We start from the raw sequence: 17,341 nt of genomic DNA on the forward strand, positions 1-17,341 counted from the left end.
GTGCCAGACAGTTCCCAGGCCCCACTGCCATCCGAAGCTTACACTTCAGTTCATTTTAGTTGCCTGGGCAACTACCCTGCCTCAAAAGATAATTTCTTACCTGACAGGTAAATGATAGAATCCATGAGTAGACAAAGCAGAAGTCTCCTGACTCTGAATGCCCTGCTTCAGCTATGGCTGCTGTTCCAGAAACATCTTTATGCGTGTGTTTCTGTGTATACTCCTTGTTCCCTTCTCAATCCCCACAGGATGGTGATTAACCAAGTTCCTTGCTAGAGGTCTGAATTATTCTATCCCTTTTTAATATTTGCTGTTTGTGACCTTTTTCTGAAGGACTTTACTTTTACCATCCCAACCCTTAATATTCCCTGCAAAGGGTAGGTAAACACTTTTCTGGTATTTTTTTTGTTTACATCATATTTTATTTTATTATAGTCAATAAATATACTTTTATATATGAAATCCTTATAGAATACATGTTTTAAGGCACTAAGTCTCAAAAGTGAAGGAACCTGTTACACTTTGCTCTCTAATTTGAAACATTGAAGCATGAGAGGTAAACCTGCCAATGTATTTTGAGTTTGTAAGCTTATGTTTAATAGAATAAATCAGGTAGCTTCAGAAATCTCAAGGAAGAAAATTAACAGGTTAGAGTCTGAACTAATAATCTTGACACGGTTTGATTATCACTTGGGTTATACTGATTACTCATTTACCTTTTTGTTTATGAATCTAAACTGACAATTCCACCTTTAGAGATACAACAGAGCTATTAACTGATGAGACACATCTACTCATTCTCTATAACTCTGGACATCACATCTTGCTTTAAAATGCAAATCGTTCATGTCTTGAGCCTCTTACTGAGCAGTGAATGTGTATCTGCGCACATTCCATTTCTCTTTCTGCTGGGATTTTCTCTGGAGTCAGTGGTGCTGTCCCTAAGCAGTTCTACGTGGGCTTCTTTCAGCATCTGCAAGACAGGCACACAAAGCTCCAGTGGGCATCCACCTCTAATCCCAACCAGCCTCCACAGGACTGACTTAACAAGCCCACACACAAACAAAGGACACAGGGAAACCAAACAAAACAACACTGCTTGCTCCTTTCTAACCCTCTCCTCAGTGTCTTCAATAGACATTTAAAATGTGATGTCAACAGAAAATCTGGGACTGCGAGTCAACTTTTCATAAAATGTGTGCCAACTTTGCTAACCCTAAAGTGGGATTTCTTGTGCTGAACACTTTTGTTTCATTTTGGTTTTTTGCAGGACTCTTTTTAATGCTTGGGGAACCAGCAGTTACAGCTGCAATTCTGTCTTAGACTTGATAAACTATTCTTGACATCAAAGAATAATTGATTCCTTTAATTGGTTTGTGTTGTTAGACGAGACAGAAGCCATGCTGTTAGCAAATCACTCGTTCTCCTTCAAACAGCCTGATGATTTTAATCACGAAAAAAGACTTTGCTGACTCCACTGGATGTGCAGGCAGGCTTGAGGCACTGGGTGTTCCTTTATGCATCTAACTCATAAACAAATAACAAATTATGCAACAAAGCCTCTCAAGTTTTTGCCTTTCTGTTTCCCAGTCCAGGGTGCTCTTTCTCACACCCTCGGCAGCTCAGGAGAGAATGGCAAGGCCCTCTCCTGGAAGCACATCAAATGCAGAAACTAGGCCAGGCAGTGCCAGACAGTTCCCAGGCCCCACTGCCATTCGAAGCTTACACTTTAGTTCATTTTAGAACCGAACTCTGGCACTTCAGAACCTCCCTGCTAATGCTTCTGCTGATTGTAAAGGCAGTGTTTGAGAATCGGAGGCAGTCTCAGGCAGCCCTCAGGAAAAACAGGAAGGAACTTAGGTGGTTTGAATCCTCCCTCTATATTTTGTAGGCCATCTTTGCAGGCCCACGAGGCAGTTTTTGGTATGGAAATGATCCTGTAAGAATGGTTCTTTGGCTTTAGTCCTGTCAAATGATGTGACACTTGCTGTGGAAATTTAATTGTGCACTCAAAATTGCAACAATAAGCCAACCTAATACAGGCTGGTATTGTTCTAATGGTCATTGCACAATTTTTTGAAAATTTGTATTCCCTTTTTAAACATTCCCCAAATTTTAAACTTTCCCCCTAAAAATAAAGTAGCCGACTCTTACCTTTGTTTTGCATGGAATATTCTCAGAGGTCACACTTTCACTTTTGGTTCCCGTGGCTTCTTCTAAAACTAAATCAAGGAAGGTATTATGGAGAAGACATAACATAAAATAACATAAAAACCTAAGAAAAAAATCTCTTTGGTATCTTAGCAATACCTTTAATGAAGAATAGAAGGAAATGTTATGTGCTAAAAAAATGGGCTGGGCGCAGTGGCTCATGCCTGTCATCCCAGCACTTTGGGAGGCTGAGGCAGGCGGATCACAAGGTCAGGAGTTCGAGATCAGCCTGGCCAACATGGTGAAACCCCATCTCTACTAAAAATACAAAAATAACCCAGATTTGGTGGCATGCGCCTATAGTCCCAGCTACTTGGGAGGCTGCGGCAGAAGAATCACCTGAATCCGGGAGGCAGAGGTTGCAGTGAGCTGACATCACACCACCGCACTCCAGCCTGGGCGACAGAGCAAGACTCTATCTCAAAAAAAAAAAAAAAAAAAAAAGAAAAGAAAAAGAAAAAGAAAAAAAAAAGTCACTGTTAAAATCACTTTAAGATTTTTTTTTGTAGTATTTTACCATTATCATTTATAGGTGGCACTAAGCCCATTTTACCTATTTGTCATTCACTTTATTCAAAGGAAGTTCTTCTGGTCCACTATTAAGAACACTCAAGCTCTGAGTTGATGCAGACGTAGAGTGACAGATTGTCCCAAGCCACACTCTGTCTTGTACCCTGCCCTATGGGATCAAAGGACACACCTGCTTGTGAGGAATGCTTGCCAGGTCTGGATGTGAGCATGCACTCTGAGTCCAAAGACAGTGACTGTATTTTTAATAACTTTGGTGGACTCTCAAGTTTCCAAACATTCACTATTCACTATCTATTTTGTATGCTAGATGGATTCCTATCTTCTCAGTTTTACTCTAAAAGCTGAGTAAAGAAGGTGAATCTTTTTTTTTTTTTTTTGAGAGACAGGGTCTTACTCTGTCACCCAGGCTGAAGTGTAGTGGTGCAGCTCACTGCAACCTCCACCTTGCAGGCTCAAGTGATACTCTCACCTCAGCCAAGTCCCAAGTAGCTGGGGCTACAGGCGCATGCACCACCATGTCCAGCTAATTTTTGTATTTTTTTTTTTTAATAGAGACAACCTTTCACCATGTTGCCCAGGCTGGTCTCCAGCTCCTGAGTGATCCTGATCTCAACTCAAGCGATCTGCCTACTTTGGCCTTGGGGATCTTATAGGCATGTGCTGCCATGCCACCCTGAATTGTGAAAATATAACTAAAGCAAAAACAACAATACCTATCATTTGTATCATGCTTTATGCTATTCAACATGGTTTTACAGTACTAATTTACTTTCTAATCCAATGTATGTTCATAACAAAGAAATAAATTAACCTAGTTGCATAATATAGGTAAACAAAAGATACATTTTTATGATAGACAATGGGCATGGTAGCACGCTCCTGTAGTCCCAGCTACTCAGGTGGCTAAGGGAGGAGAATTGCTTGAACCTGGGAGGCAGAGGTTGCAGTGAGCCAAGATCCCACCACTGCATTCCAGCCTGGGTGACAGAGCAAGACTCTGTCTCAGAGAATAAATAGATAAAAATTAAAAAATAAAAGTTAAAAATGCAAAGTTAGGCTGGATGCGGTGACTTACATCTGTAATCCTAGCACTTTGGGAGGTCGAGGCGGGTGGATCGCCTGAGGTCAGGAGTTCGATACCAACCTGGCCAACACAGTAAAACCCCATCTCTACTAAAAATACAGAAATTAGCCAGGCATGGTGGTGGGTGCCTGTAATCCCAGACACCCAGGTGGCTGAGGCAGGAGAATCACTGAAACCTGGGAGGCGGAGGCTGCAGTGAGCTGAGATCACAACACTACACTCCAGCCTGGACGACAGAGTGAGACTCAGTCTCAAAAAAAATTAAAAAATAAAAAAAACCTTGCAAAGTTAAACGATTCAGCATATAGCAAAGAACTGTCACACTCTAGCCTACATAATTTTTTTTATCAGAAATGTTTCATGTGTTAATGGCACAATGCTGAAATACTCTACACTGTAGTATTTGTGGTGCATGGCACAATGCAGACACGCACTTTTAAATATGCTAGCTAGTCTAAAGTAAAAATAAATGACAAAACAGTATGTTCCTTCAGCAAAAACTTATATTTGGAGTTATATAAGTACAAACTGAAAATTTCAATTTAAGAGTCCATGTGGTTACTTTTTGGTTATCTTTTTCTAGTCCTAAATGGAAAGTTACACATTTATTTCTGCCCTGCCTCACTTCCATCATGAATAACAAGATGCATATGGTCATTATGACTAGGCCAGTGGGTTTGGGAGAGGCAACAAGAAGACATCTTAAAGATCCATGGACCCACCTGTTAGAACCCCATCAAGTTGGTCCACCATGAACTTTGCATCTTCTTCAGTGAAGCACATAGGTGGTTTTATTTTAAGTACATTTCTATGAGGTCCATCGGCACTGAGAAGCACACGTTTTTCTTTCATCCTAATTTGTGTAGGAAATGCATGTGAGTGCGTGCAAAGGATAACTACAATTACTGAAGAATGACGTGAACATAGAGCAGTTTAAGTATTCTGCATTTAAGAATCGCACGTTATAAATAGGATGTATTTTAAACTTTCCTTTTTCAGAGGGATGGGAGGAAGTCAAGCAAGCTTTCAAGTGGGTAGGCATCCTGCAGCCAAGATACCAAACAGGTGGGTGTGGGGGTGAATTACTTGTAGATGATGTGCTGAGCTTCAGCTGTGGCAGGGGTCCTTTTCAGATGGTCCTTCACTAAATCGATTCCAATAAAAAGGCCAATGCCCCTGCGAGAGGTAAAGAAAAACTTGACACACAATCTGTCCAACGCTCCATTGTCACAAAAAGTTAACACTATCCCCAAACTTCCATTTAATTTCCAAGTTTAATTCTAACTAATCCAAGATACCAATCTATGTTCACAGTTGTTTCTACTTTTGGAAATAAATTAGTTTTTGTCATCCAGTTTTCTTTTCTCAATTATAAAAGAAAATGGCTTAAAAATAACCCTTTCATGCTATTTAGTTTCTCAGGATGTTAATGATGATAAATGTTAACATATATGTATATGTCAATATTTCATATATATATGAAAAATATCCAGCTTTTCAGAATAGCATTTTAAATAATTTTCAGTAAATTATTTAGAGCTACATTAAGTTCCTTCTTTTCATCTTTTGGGTGCTGACATTATCCTAACTTTATTTAAAAAGTATAAAAGTCAGGAAAGACATGTACCGAAATGTTTTTTGTTGTTGTTGGTTTATTTATTATAGAAACAAGGTCTTGTTATGTTGCCCAGGCTGGTCTCAAACTCCTGGGCTCAAGCAATCTTCCTGCCTCTGCCTCCCAAGGTGCTGGGATTACAGGTGTGAACCACCACATCCGGCCCTACCCAAATGTTAACAGTGGTGATATCTGGATTCTGGAATAAGAATAATTTTTGCTATCTCTGTTTTTTGGTGTTTTATAGATTTAGTTTTATGTACTTTATTGCAAACTTACAAGATAAAATACAAGCTATTATTATTATTAGAGACAGAATTTCACACTATGGCCCAGGCTGGAATGCAGTGGCACAATCTCGGCTAACTGCAACCTCCACCTCCCAGGCTCAAGCGATTCTCATGCCTCAGCCTCTCGAGTAGCTGGGACTACAAGTGTGCGCCACCACACCTGGCTAATTTTTTGTAGTTTTAATAGAGATGGGGTTTCGCCATGTTGCCTAGCTTACAAACTATTATTATTTTGAAAAAAATGAGTAACTACCTGACAACTTCATAATGAACATACCTAATATCACCTATCAAAGTATGTTTAGCCTTCTGTTTTTTCAGTAACTCAGTAAGATAATTCCCTACTCTCGTGGCATTTCCTTGAAGGTCTTCATTTGCAATTATATCCAGGACAGCCAAACCAACAGCACAAGATACTGGATTTCCTCCATACTGTGAAAAAAAAAAAAAAAGACAACAAATGAGAAAATGTACCAGTTGAATTAGTGGTATTCCCTTATCCATAAGAATTTGGCTCATACATACATAAGTGAAGATATAATTTTAATAAAATGTTCTCTTATAATATTAGCATCTCATATTTAGAATAGAGCATGATTCTATTTATTCAGGATTGAGTGAAAATTCATTCTAAATTATACTCTCCAAGCTGCATAACTGGTATGAAGGACTACCAGGGAATTTATTTGCTCATCCAAACAAAAACCAGACATTATGTTGGGAGTTTAGGATTTCATAGTGTTGCCCAGTGAGGGAAATAGGGGTTTCTGCCCTTGAAGAGCTGAGTAAAAATAGCTAAGCAATGACATGTTCTCCGAATAATTTATGTCCTCAGATTTGAATCTTACTTTTAGATATAACAAGTCCTATTATATATACTGAACAAACTACAACAATTTTTCCAAGCTTAAAGCTTATGGGGATAAAGCAAAGAAATATAATATCCCAAAGATAAAAATTCAGTATCTCTTATGACAGCCATATAACATTCATAGTACTGAGTCACCAAAATACTTTAGAAGTGTTTTGGAAATTTAAGTATGATATGAAACAAAGAAATGAAAATATCATAACCTGTGGAATTTAGCAAGGCAATCATCTATCATTGGAAAAATTAATAAGACTGTTTTAGGACAGGTGAAGATATACAAGCAGAAATACAAGAAGCATTTTGCCAGATAGAATGAAATCTGGTTAGATAAAAGTTTGGCCATACCTAATGCACGTGGGGCTTAAAACCTAGATGACGGGTTGATAGGTGCAGCAAACCACCATGGCACATGTATACCTATGTAACAAACCTGCACATTCTACACATGTATCGTGGAACTTAAAGTAAAATTTACATGTTTTATTAAAATAAGAAAATCTTTGGCCAGAGTTCTGGGTGGTTAGCCGACAATACTGAGCTTTATTCTTTACTACATTATCAAAAAATATAAGAACATGCATTGTTTTTCCTTCTTAGCATTAAAGTTGGAGACCAAAATGTACCGTATTAAAATATTCCATCCCAGAGCTGCTGAAGGCTCCTGCAATTTCTTTGGTTGTTACCACACATGCCACTGGATGGCCGTTGCCCATAGGTTTTCCCATTGTGACGATGTCTGGAACAAAGTCTTCACCATCCATTTGGAAGCTCCAGAAATGTTTCCCAACTCGGCCAAAGCCCACCTGAACTTCATCAGCTATAAACACACCCCCTGCGCCGTGCACATATCTGAAAAGCAAAGCAGCAGTCTAATGCATTCAGGTCACTGAGAGCCCCAAACCCAACCACAAAGATGCAAATTATTGTAGACAAAAAAAAAAAAAAAGTTGTTAACCTGAAGAATTAATTTTTGTTAAAAAACATTTCAGTACTCTAAACCCCACATAAATGTCATTGATTTTACAATATAATCACATAATTTTTAGATTAGATATATTCCATACCAGTTGGGTTTGTGCTGCTTAAAGTAAGCTATATTGCAGTATTTTAAAAAAATTTTTTAAGAGAGATGGGGTCTCACTCTGTTACCCAGGCTGGAGTGCAGTGGTAAGATCAAACTCCCTGTAACCTCAAACTCTTGGGCTCAAGCCATCCTCCCACCTCAGCCTGCCCTGCCGAGTAGCTGGAACTACAGGCATGGGCCACTACGCCCAGATAATATTTTTAAAAAAGTTTTGTAGAGAGGGAGTCTTGCTATATTGCCCTGTTATTGAAGGGTATGGAAGTCCTGGCCTCAGGTGATCCTCCTGCCTTGGCCTCCCAAAGTGCTAAGATTATAGGCATGAGCCACAGCACCCAGTCTTATTACAGTATGTTAAGTGGGAAGAGAAAGAATCAAACAAGTAGTTGGTAACAGGGTTAGTCTTCAAATATTTACTAATTGGGAAGGCTTGTGTGATGGTTAATACTGAGTGTCAACTTGATTGGATTGAAGGACACAAAGTATTGATCGTGGCTGTGTCTGTGAGGGTGTTGCCAAAAGAGATTAACATTTGAGTCAGTGGGCTGTGAAAGGCAGACTCACCCTTTATCTGGTGGGCACAATCTAATCAGCTGCCAGCAAATATAAAGCAGGCAGAAAAATGTGAAAATGAGAGACTGGCCCAGCCTCCCAGCCTACATCTTTCTCCCATGCTGGATGCTTCCTGCCCTCAAACATCGTACTCCAGGTTCTTCACTTTTGGGGCTTGAACTGACTATCCTTTCTCCTCAGCTTGCAGACAGCCTATTGTGGGACCTTGTGATCAAGTAAGTTAATACTTAATACCCCCGTGTGTGTGTGTGTGTATATGTGTGTGTATATATGATTATATATATAAGATTAGTTCAGTCCCTCTAGTGAACCCTAATACAGATTTGGTACTAGTCAATCAGAGAGGATGCAGGCTGGGGGCTGGAGCAGAGTTCTGAACTCCCGTTGTTGGACCATGTGTTAACCTTGTACATGCTGGATCTTGGGGAAGGCTGAGAGAGCATCCAGGAGTCCTGGGATGGCAGGCGCTCAGGTGTGGCTATTTACCAGCTAATCAGGAATTATTTTAATATCTTAGCAACTAGTATGGCCCTACAGAATTGTCACAGTGTTCTCAGTTTGACCAAGGAGGCCCAAGTCAAGTACATACTTTGCCACTTTCTGGAAGTAGCCTGCTGGAGGAATTATTTGTCCGCCACAACTCTGCATGGATTCAGCAATAAAGGCAGCAATCTATACAAGAGAAGATGGGGTCAAAGTCCATTAGGTCCCCCTACAACCCCCCCAAAAAGAGGATATCTTATAGAGCAGGTTTTTTTAAAAAAAATAGCTAGGAATAGACCTGTAGCAAGTGGCAAATTGGCCATTTGATTAAAGAAAAAAGAAAGGGTGTCTATGCTGGAAAAGCAATTGATTTAAAGCATTAACTTCTGAAAATCTAGGGTACCAATAAAGCTACCCTGAAAAATAGAGGAGATGAGAGGGCAACTTCCATTTCTCTATCATTACATGCAGCAGTTTCATTAGGATGAACTGAGTAAGACTGATATTTTTATTAGTCTTTGGTTATGAACCTGTAAAAAGTTACCTAGGTTCCAAGGGCATTGTTGTGATGCCTGTTTCTTAAGCTTAGTGAAGTAAGGCTGCCTGAGGCTGGAATTTGCACCATGGAAATGGGAGGGTGGTTTGTGGCCACACATTATAGTTACTGTGCTGTATTTCTAGGTTTTGCCCTAAACCACGCTTAACTCAACAGTAAGCAGTTAACAATAGGAACTACAGATGAATCATTCTAGAGACTAAGAAAAGAGAAGTAGGAAATAGATAATGTTGAAGGGAAAGCACAAAGAATGTGAGATAAGAAATCAAGAGAACTCCAGTTCTAGTTCAGATTACCCCTTAGTAATTGTAAGACCTTGGGTTAAATCCTTCACTTTTTAGATATTTAGTTTCTTAGCTATAAAATGAGGCTGTTGGACTCAAGATTTTTGCTGTACCATTCCAGGACTTTGCAAGCACATCTAATATTCTGAAGCACTGATCTTATAATTGTTCATTGCTTTCAGCACTGCTAATATGATAGCAATAATCCAATAAATGTTGAATGCTAAGTTTTCGAAAAGTTATTCAAACCCTCTTTTAGCAGCAAAGAGTCTGTAAGATCTTGTTAATGTAAATTTTTTCCTAAAAGTGTTGTTTGCCATTTGTTTAAACAGGTACAGACCACATTTGAAGAGCAAGAGTCTGAAGCTCCCCACAACACATAGAGCTTTATGTCTACCTGCACAGATGTTTCACATAAGAAGATACGAAAAACAAACGGGTTAGCCAAAAAAAAAAAAAAAAAAAAAAAAAAAAAAAGAAGCAGCAGCAGCAGTTAAGAAATGTGAATGGCTCTCCAGTAATGAAGACAGAAATATCTGAGTTAATTAGAAAAAGAAAAGGCCTCATTTTTATTTCAGTTAAGGTTTTTTTAAATAGCCAAGTCTATGCCATAAGCTAATTTTAAGGCAAAATATTGTCAAGTTGCATTAAAATCCACATAAGTAACCTACAGATGGGCTGAGAATTGAGTATTAAGCTGAAGACAGTAGGGTGAAGACTGAGAAAATGAAAATACTTTTTTCCTGCTCTCAAGGATTTTGTTTCTGTCTTAGAAGTCCAGGCCCAGATCGGAAGAACATTTTCTGCCTTGGCTTACCCAGGTGCAAACCAGCCCCAGGCTCCATGGCTTCAAGAAGGTTGAAGTTCAAGGGAAGCACCAAGGCTCCCTTGTGGGTCTGGAAGTCTGCATTGATCCTGAGGTCCCAGGGCTACTTTGTCTCTTCTCTTCCCTTCACCATATAATGACCCCTACCCCTCTAGACTAGACCCTGCATACCACTGAAAAGGTCAGAATTAGGCCACCAGTTCTGGAACCAGATAGTGGTTGTATTTCCAGGATAAATAAAAGTAGACAGTCTTAGAGGCATGATTGTAATAACGCACTTTTTGAAGTTTGAATCAAGTGAAAACATAACTAGAGAAGAACAGAAAGGGACATTAGATATAATCCTTTTCCATCTCTTCATTGAATGCCAACAGTTCCAATCCCTTTTATAAAAGATGTTGAGATGTTTCCAAAGCTATAAATACAAACCTTCCTTCCACTATTATGAGCATCTTCAATGATTTTCTTCACTTCATCTGCATAAGCACTGGCTGGGTCTGCATGGTCTTCTCTATATTTTCCTCTGTAAGTATCTGGAGTTGGTGCCTGAAAACGTCAAATAATGCAGTTGCTTGTAATTTGCCCTTTCGACAAACCTTAAAAAAAAGGCATTTCCCAACCGGGTGCAGTGGCTCACGCCTGTAATCCCAGCACTTTGGGAGGCTAAGATGGGCGGATCACGAGGTCAGGAGATCAAGACCATCCTTGTTAATAAGGTGAAACCCCCTCTCTACTAAAAATACAAAAATTAGCCGGGCGTGGTGATGGGCACCTGTAGTCCCAGCTACTCAAGAGACTGAGGCAGGAGAATGGCGTGAATCCGGGAGGCAGTGCTTGCAGTGAGCCGAGATTGCGCCACTGCACCCCAGCCTGGGCAACAGAGCAAGACTCCATCTCAAAAACAACAAAACAAAATAAAACAAAACAACAAAACAAAAAGGCATTTCCCTACAAGAACATGTTAGAATGGTGATCATGTGAACTTAAGATACTTTAGGTTTTTTTGTTCTTTTTTTTTCCTTAACATTTCTAAATTCTGTGAAGAACTGACATCTTCGAATTGTGAACAGAAGCTTGGATTTGCTTCCAGACTGCTATAAATCAAGACTATATCCCTCCTCACATAAATAGAAAATTCAGATCAACAAGTGTGATGATACTATTTTAAAATGTCAGTGAAAGGAAACTGTATTAACTAGTCAGTATTTAAAATGAGCCAACACTGATCAACTATATTACAAATCGTAATCATTCAGAAAACTAGAGTATGTTAGCACTCACTCCAGATCTTAAAATCTTGAAAGAAAGTATTGATGATTCTCAAGAAATTGACCAGGCGCAGTGGCTCACGTCTGTAATCTTTGGGAGGCTGAGGTGTGCCAGTCTCTTAAGGTCAGGAGTTTGAGACCAGCCTGGCCTACACGATGAAACGCTGTCTCTACAAAAAATACAAAAATTAGCAGGGCTTGGTAGAGTATGCCTGTAATCCCATCTGCTCTGGAGGCTGAGGCTAAAGAATTGCTTGAACATGGTAGGCGAAGGTTTCAGGGAGCCAAGATCATGCCACTGCACTCCAGCCTGGGTAGCAAAGTGAGACTCTGTCTCAAAAAAAAAAAAAAAGAAAAAGAAAAAAGGAAATTACGCTGATCCTCAGTTAAGACAAACACACCAAATAAACTTTACTTTTTCAACAACTTGGTTGGTTTCTTTATTTTACTTAATAAAGCTATATAATAATTTAGCATTATTCTACAGAGCAATTTATTTTTTTATTTTTTTCCTTTTTTTTTTTTTTTTTTTTTTGAGATGGAGTCTCACTCTGTCACCCGGGTTGGAGTGCAGTGACATGATCTCAGATCACTGCAACCTCCACCTCCCGGGTTCAAGGGATTCTCCTGCCTCAGCCTCCCAAGTTGCTGGGACTACAGGCGCCTGCCACCACACCTGGCTAATTTTTGTACTTTTTAAAAGTAGAGACAGGATTTCGCTATGTTGTCCAGGCTGGTCTTTAATTCCTGATCTCAAGTGATCTGCCTGCCTCGGTCTCCCAAAGTGTTGGAATTACAGGCGTGAGCCACTGTGCCCGGCCAAGAACAATTTAAATACACACTTAGTTCAACTCTGAATTTTGAGTTGGCATTTGTGACAGAAAATATAACTGAAGATTAAGGAGCAAGAAAAATAAAATGATAGCTCTGAACAACTACTAAACTAATTTGCCTATTGTAATACTCATCAATATATTTTAAATAGATAAATAGATTTTAAATAACATTCTGTCATTATTTAGCCCTTTGACGTTAGCAAGCCACATAACTGCTCTTGATTTTAGTTTCTCTTTCATGGTTCATTTAGATGAAAGCATTGGGCCGGATTATCATTAAGCATTCCTCCAGTACTAACATTCTGATTTAGGATTCTAAGACACTTACCACATGTACAAATTCTTTTTTGACATCTTTTCCTTTTTGAAACTTATATGGGCTAATCTCGATTAAGGATGATAGGTGACCATGGTAAGCACTGAAAAGAGAAAAAAAAAAAAACATTTTTTTAACCAAAATAATTCCAAGAGAGATGTTTTCAAATATACAAAAACCAGTGTTGCATTTCATCCATATGTATCCATTCAGGGAGAATCTCAACACTGGTGCCAGATTTGACTATATGGAATCTGATTTTTCATGGCAAGACTGACCCTTAATGTGTCCAATTCTTCCTTTACATGTAATAAAACCCACAGAAAGCCAAGTATGTGTCCTCATTGACAATTTCTTTTTAGTTGGGAAAAACTGATGTATTTGGATTATATTGCTAAATGAGATTGTCCAAATGTGAAAAACTGTTTTCTATATCCTCATGCAATACTTTACATGTATGTATTCTTTAAATGTGTTAAAAGAATACGTGTTACATTCTAGTAAATTTAAAAACAACTTTATCTCATAGAATGGGCATCTGTTTCTGTTTGGGATGATTTCTAAAGCATGTCCACTTGCAAATATTAGGCAAATACTACTTGAGAAGGAAAAGGAGGCCTTTTTAAGAACCAAGATTGAAGCTAGCCATATGCAGAAGAATGAAACTGGACTCCTGCCTTTTACAATATACAAAAATTAACTCAACATGGATTAAAGACTTAAATTTGAGACTTAAAACTGTAAAAATCCTAGAAGAAACCCTAGGAAATACCATTCTGGACCTCAGCCTTGGCAAAGAACTTATGAATAAGTTCCCAAAAGCAATTGGGAAGGGCATGAAATGAGGTGCATATTTAACTTCACCCTCTACATCTGAAGTCAGTGAGTGGGGTGGAGGAGTAGACAAAAATTTAAAAGAAAAAAAAATCCCTAGGCTGGGCTCGGTGGCTCACGCCTGTAATCCTAGCACTTTGTGGGGCTGAGGAAGGCGGATAACTTAAGGTCAGGAGCTCGAAACCAGCCTGGCTAACATGGTGAAACCCTGTCTTTACTAAAAATAGAGAAGTTAGTTGGGCATGGAGGAAGGCGCCTGTAATGCCAGCTAACTCCAGAAGCTGAGGCAGGAGAATTGCTTGAACCCAGGAGGCGGAGGTTGCAGTGAGTGGAGATCGCGTCACTGCACTCCAGCCTGGGCGACAGAGTGAGACTCCATCTATCAAAAAAAAAAAAAAAAAAAAAAGTCTAATAAAGATGGAAGTTGCCAGATTTCTTGTTTAAAATGTAATAAATTCATATTTGAGAGCTAAGATTAGATAGTGACTGTTAATAATTACAGGCTAATGAAAAGCTTTAAATTTTACCTGGCTGCTGGTTTTCTTTAAAATTTGCTCTAAATTGTTATCTTTAAAATTAGTGTCTGTGAATAATCGTAATAGTGAAGTGAGTGCTTGAATATTTTGGAAATTAATTGTACTCTTATTTGGAAAGCAATTTTATTACTTACATGTTACTAGTGGCTCAATAAATAATGTGTGAAAAGTAATCCATGATTCATGCAAATTCCATGACGCTACATCCCCCACAGTACCCAAGAGAGCCTCTCCCACTTCCTGGTACTTAGAAGGAATTAAGTATTCCTCTGGATTTAAGCTGGCCTTGATAGCTTAGTACATAATTTTAAAAAACATTGCTCCATATATCTGTCCTCCTTCACATGTGTTTATGGTATTAGTATGGATAGGATCAATACGATTTTGTCTCTGAAGAATCTTCTTGCTTAGAAACCTTGTGTCCAAGACTTACTGGTCAAGAGTGATCACATCCTGGTGGCCTCTGAACTGCCGAGCCAGGCGTAAGGCTAAGTCGTTGGCTTCGGATCTATTAAGATAACAGAGAGAGAGGACACTGACACAATCTCTTTTTAAAACATTTAGGATGTGCCAGGCACGGTAGCTCACACCTGTAATCCTAGCGCTTTGGGAGGCCAAGGAGGGCCGATTGCCTGAGCTCAGAAGTTAGAGACCAGACTAGGCAACACGGTGAAACCCCATGTCTACTAAAATACAAAAAATTAGCCAGGCATGGCAGCGTGGGCCTATAGTCTCAGCTACTTGGGAGGCCAAGGCAGGAGAATTGCTTGAACCTGGGAGGTGGAGGTTGCAGTGAGTGGAGATCGCCCCACTGCACTCCAACCTGGGTAACAGAGTGAGACTCTATCTCCAGAACAATAACAACAACAACAACAACAAAAACATTTAGGATGTTAATTACCAAAGTTGTAAGATTACATTTATTCAGAAACTTACAAAATAATAAGTTGAAATCCTCTACTTCCTCTATCTTGCCCACCCACTTTACCCTTCTAATGTAAGTTTCCCTAGATGTTTTCAATAAAGAATGAGACATATAGAAGAAACCCAATAAACATTAAGGATATGCTGCCCATTTCAGACTTTAGTTCAGCCACATAGTGACTGAGGACATGAAGAAGCCTTCATTAAACCTGATCTCCACAGGAGGAATGGGAGACTGAGGGCCCATTAGGTTGGCTGCCAACCTATGTCGTATTTACCCAATATTTGACTAGCTTCCTTCTCTATAAAATGAGTATCAAATTTTTTCCTATGTATTTCAGATAATCTAAATATACTACCAAACACAGGAAGAAAATAATAATAAGTGGAATGTTTACTATCTGCTAAACATCATGCTGAGGATTTTGCTTGTATTTATTCTTGTAACAACATTACAAGTACTGCCATCTCCTTTTTAAGGATAAAACAGCCTCAGAGAGGTAAAGTTATCAGAATAAGGTCTCATAGCTAATATGAGGTAGAGCAGGATTCAGACTGAAGACTTTTTTACTTTAAGAATATTTTGTTGGCCAGGCATGGTAGTGGTGGCTCATGCCTGTAATCTTAGCACTTTGGTAGGCCAAGGCAGGAAGATTTCTTGAGGTCAGGAGTTGAAGATCAACCTGACCAACCTGGCGAGACCCTGTCTCTGAAAATAATGAAATATTTTTTTAAATTAAAAAAAAAGAATATTAGTCTTGGATGGGTGCAGTGGCTCATGTCTGTAATCCTAGCACTTTGGGAAGCTGAGGCAGGCAGATTGCTTGAGCCCACGAGTTTGAGACCAGCCTGGGCAACATGGTGAAACCCCATCTCCACAAAAAACACAAAAATTAGGCCAGGCATAGTGGCTCACCCTATAACCCCAACACTTTGGGAAGCTGAGCCAAGTGTAGTGGTGTGACCCACCACGCTGGATATAAATTTGGTTTTAAAATATCTTAATGGAAAGTGAATCACAGAGAGTCATATAATCAAATATTCACAAAATGTCTAATAGTTAATTTTCATATATATTTCTTTCTTTTCTTTTCTTTTCTTTTTTTGACGGAGTTTCATGCTGTTGCCAGGCTGGAGTGCAGTGGCATGATCTTGGTTTACTGCAACCTGACTCCCTGGTTCAAGCAATTCTCCTGCCTCAGCCTCCCAAGTAGCTGGGACTACAGGTGTGCACCACCACGCCAAGCTAATTTTTGTATTTTTAGTACAGACAGGGTTTCACCATGTTGGCCAGGATGGTCTTGATCTCTTGACCTCGTGATCCACCCGCCTTGGCCTCCCAAAGTGCTGGGATTACAGGCATGAGCCACCACCCCCAACCATATTTCATTTTTAAAATAGGAGTTTCTACTATACATTTATATAGCTTCCCCTAATATAATATTGCATTTCAAGCACATATTTAGGCATGCATTTGCAAAAACATACTTCTAGATATCTGCATAATAGTCTATAGAATGGATATACAATGATTTGAATTTACAGAATTTAAAAGTAGGGGCCAGGCACGGTGGCTCACACCTGTAATCCCTGCACTTTGGAAGGCTGAGGTGGGCAGATTGCTTGAGCCCAGGAGTTCAAGAGCAGCCTGGGCAACATAATGAGTCCCTGTCACTAAAAAACAAACAAAGCAAAACAAAAAAACTAAGTTAAAAAGTTGAGGCGGCCCAAGGGGCCTGCGTGGGGATGGCCAGCCTGTGGGCGTTGGTGCTGGCCCCAGGGACCCCACGCTGACCCTGAGGTGCTGCTGGTAGCCTCATGCATGGCCTTCCAGGCCAGTGGTGCTCCTTCTGGCTGGGCGCGGTTGCTCATGCCTGTAATCCCCGCACTTTGGGAGGCCGAGGCAGGCGGATCACCTGAGGTCAGGAGTTTGAGACCAGCCTGACTAACATGGAGAAACTCCATTTCTACTAAAATACAAAATTAGCTGGACGCGGTGGCGCATACCTGTAATCCCAGCTACTCAGGAGGCTGTGGCAGGAGAATCCCTTGAACTCGGGAGGTGGAGGTTGCAGTGAGCTGAGATAGTGCCATTACACTTCAGCCTGGGGAAAAAGAGCGAAACTCCATCTCAAAAAATAAATAAATAAATAAATAAATGAAACTTGAAATCTATCTATTTGAGTTTCCCTCTTTTTCCTTTCTTTCTTTCTTTCCTTTTT

General features: G+C 39.7%; 1 protein-coding gene across 2 annotated transcripts in view; it reads right to left on the reverse strand.

Annotated features, from left to right (window-relative positions):
• Nucleotides 1-399: 399 nt before the first annotated feature.
• ETNPPL (ethanolamine-phosphate phospho-lyase) overlaps nt 400-17,341 on the reverse strand; it is an 18,361-nt gene continuing 1,419 nt past the window's right edge. For both annotated transcript variants that reach the window (XM_011989828.1, XM_011989829.1), the window contains exons 3-12: nt 14,629-14,703; nt 12,838-12,928; nt 10,835-10,951; nt 8,846-8,928; nt 7,226-7,451; nt 6,009-6,163; nt 4,913-5,002; nt 4,549-4,679; nt 2,155-2,222; nt 400-973 (exon numbers count right to left, since the gene is read on the reverse strand). In XM_011989828.1, the coding sequence (XP_011845218.1) occupies nt 845-973; nt 2,155-2,222; nt 4,549-4,679; nt 4,913-5,002; nt 6,009-6,163; nt 7,226-7,451; nt 8,846-8,928; nt 10,835-10,951; nt 12,838-12,928; nt 14,629-14,703 (1,165 nt within the window). In that variant the 3' untranslated portion in view covers nt 400-844. The remainder of the gene's footprint in view (nt 974-2,154; nt 2,223-4,548; nt 4,680-4,912; nt 5,003-6,008; nt 6,164-7,225; nt 7,452-8,845; nt 8,929-10,834; nt 10,952-12,837; nt 12,929-14,628; nt 14,704-17,341) is intronic.

Source organism: Mandrillus leucophaeus, unplaced genomic scaffold, assembly GCF_000951045.1.
Source record: "Mandrillus leucophaeus isolate KB7577 unplaced genomic scaffold, Mleu.le_1.0 Scaffold364, whole genome shotgun sequence".
Lineage (NCBI taxonomy): Eukaryota > Metazoa > Chordata > Mammalia > Primates > Cercopithecidae > Mandrillus > Mandrillus leucophaeus.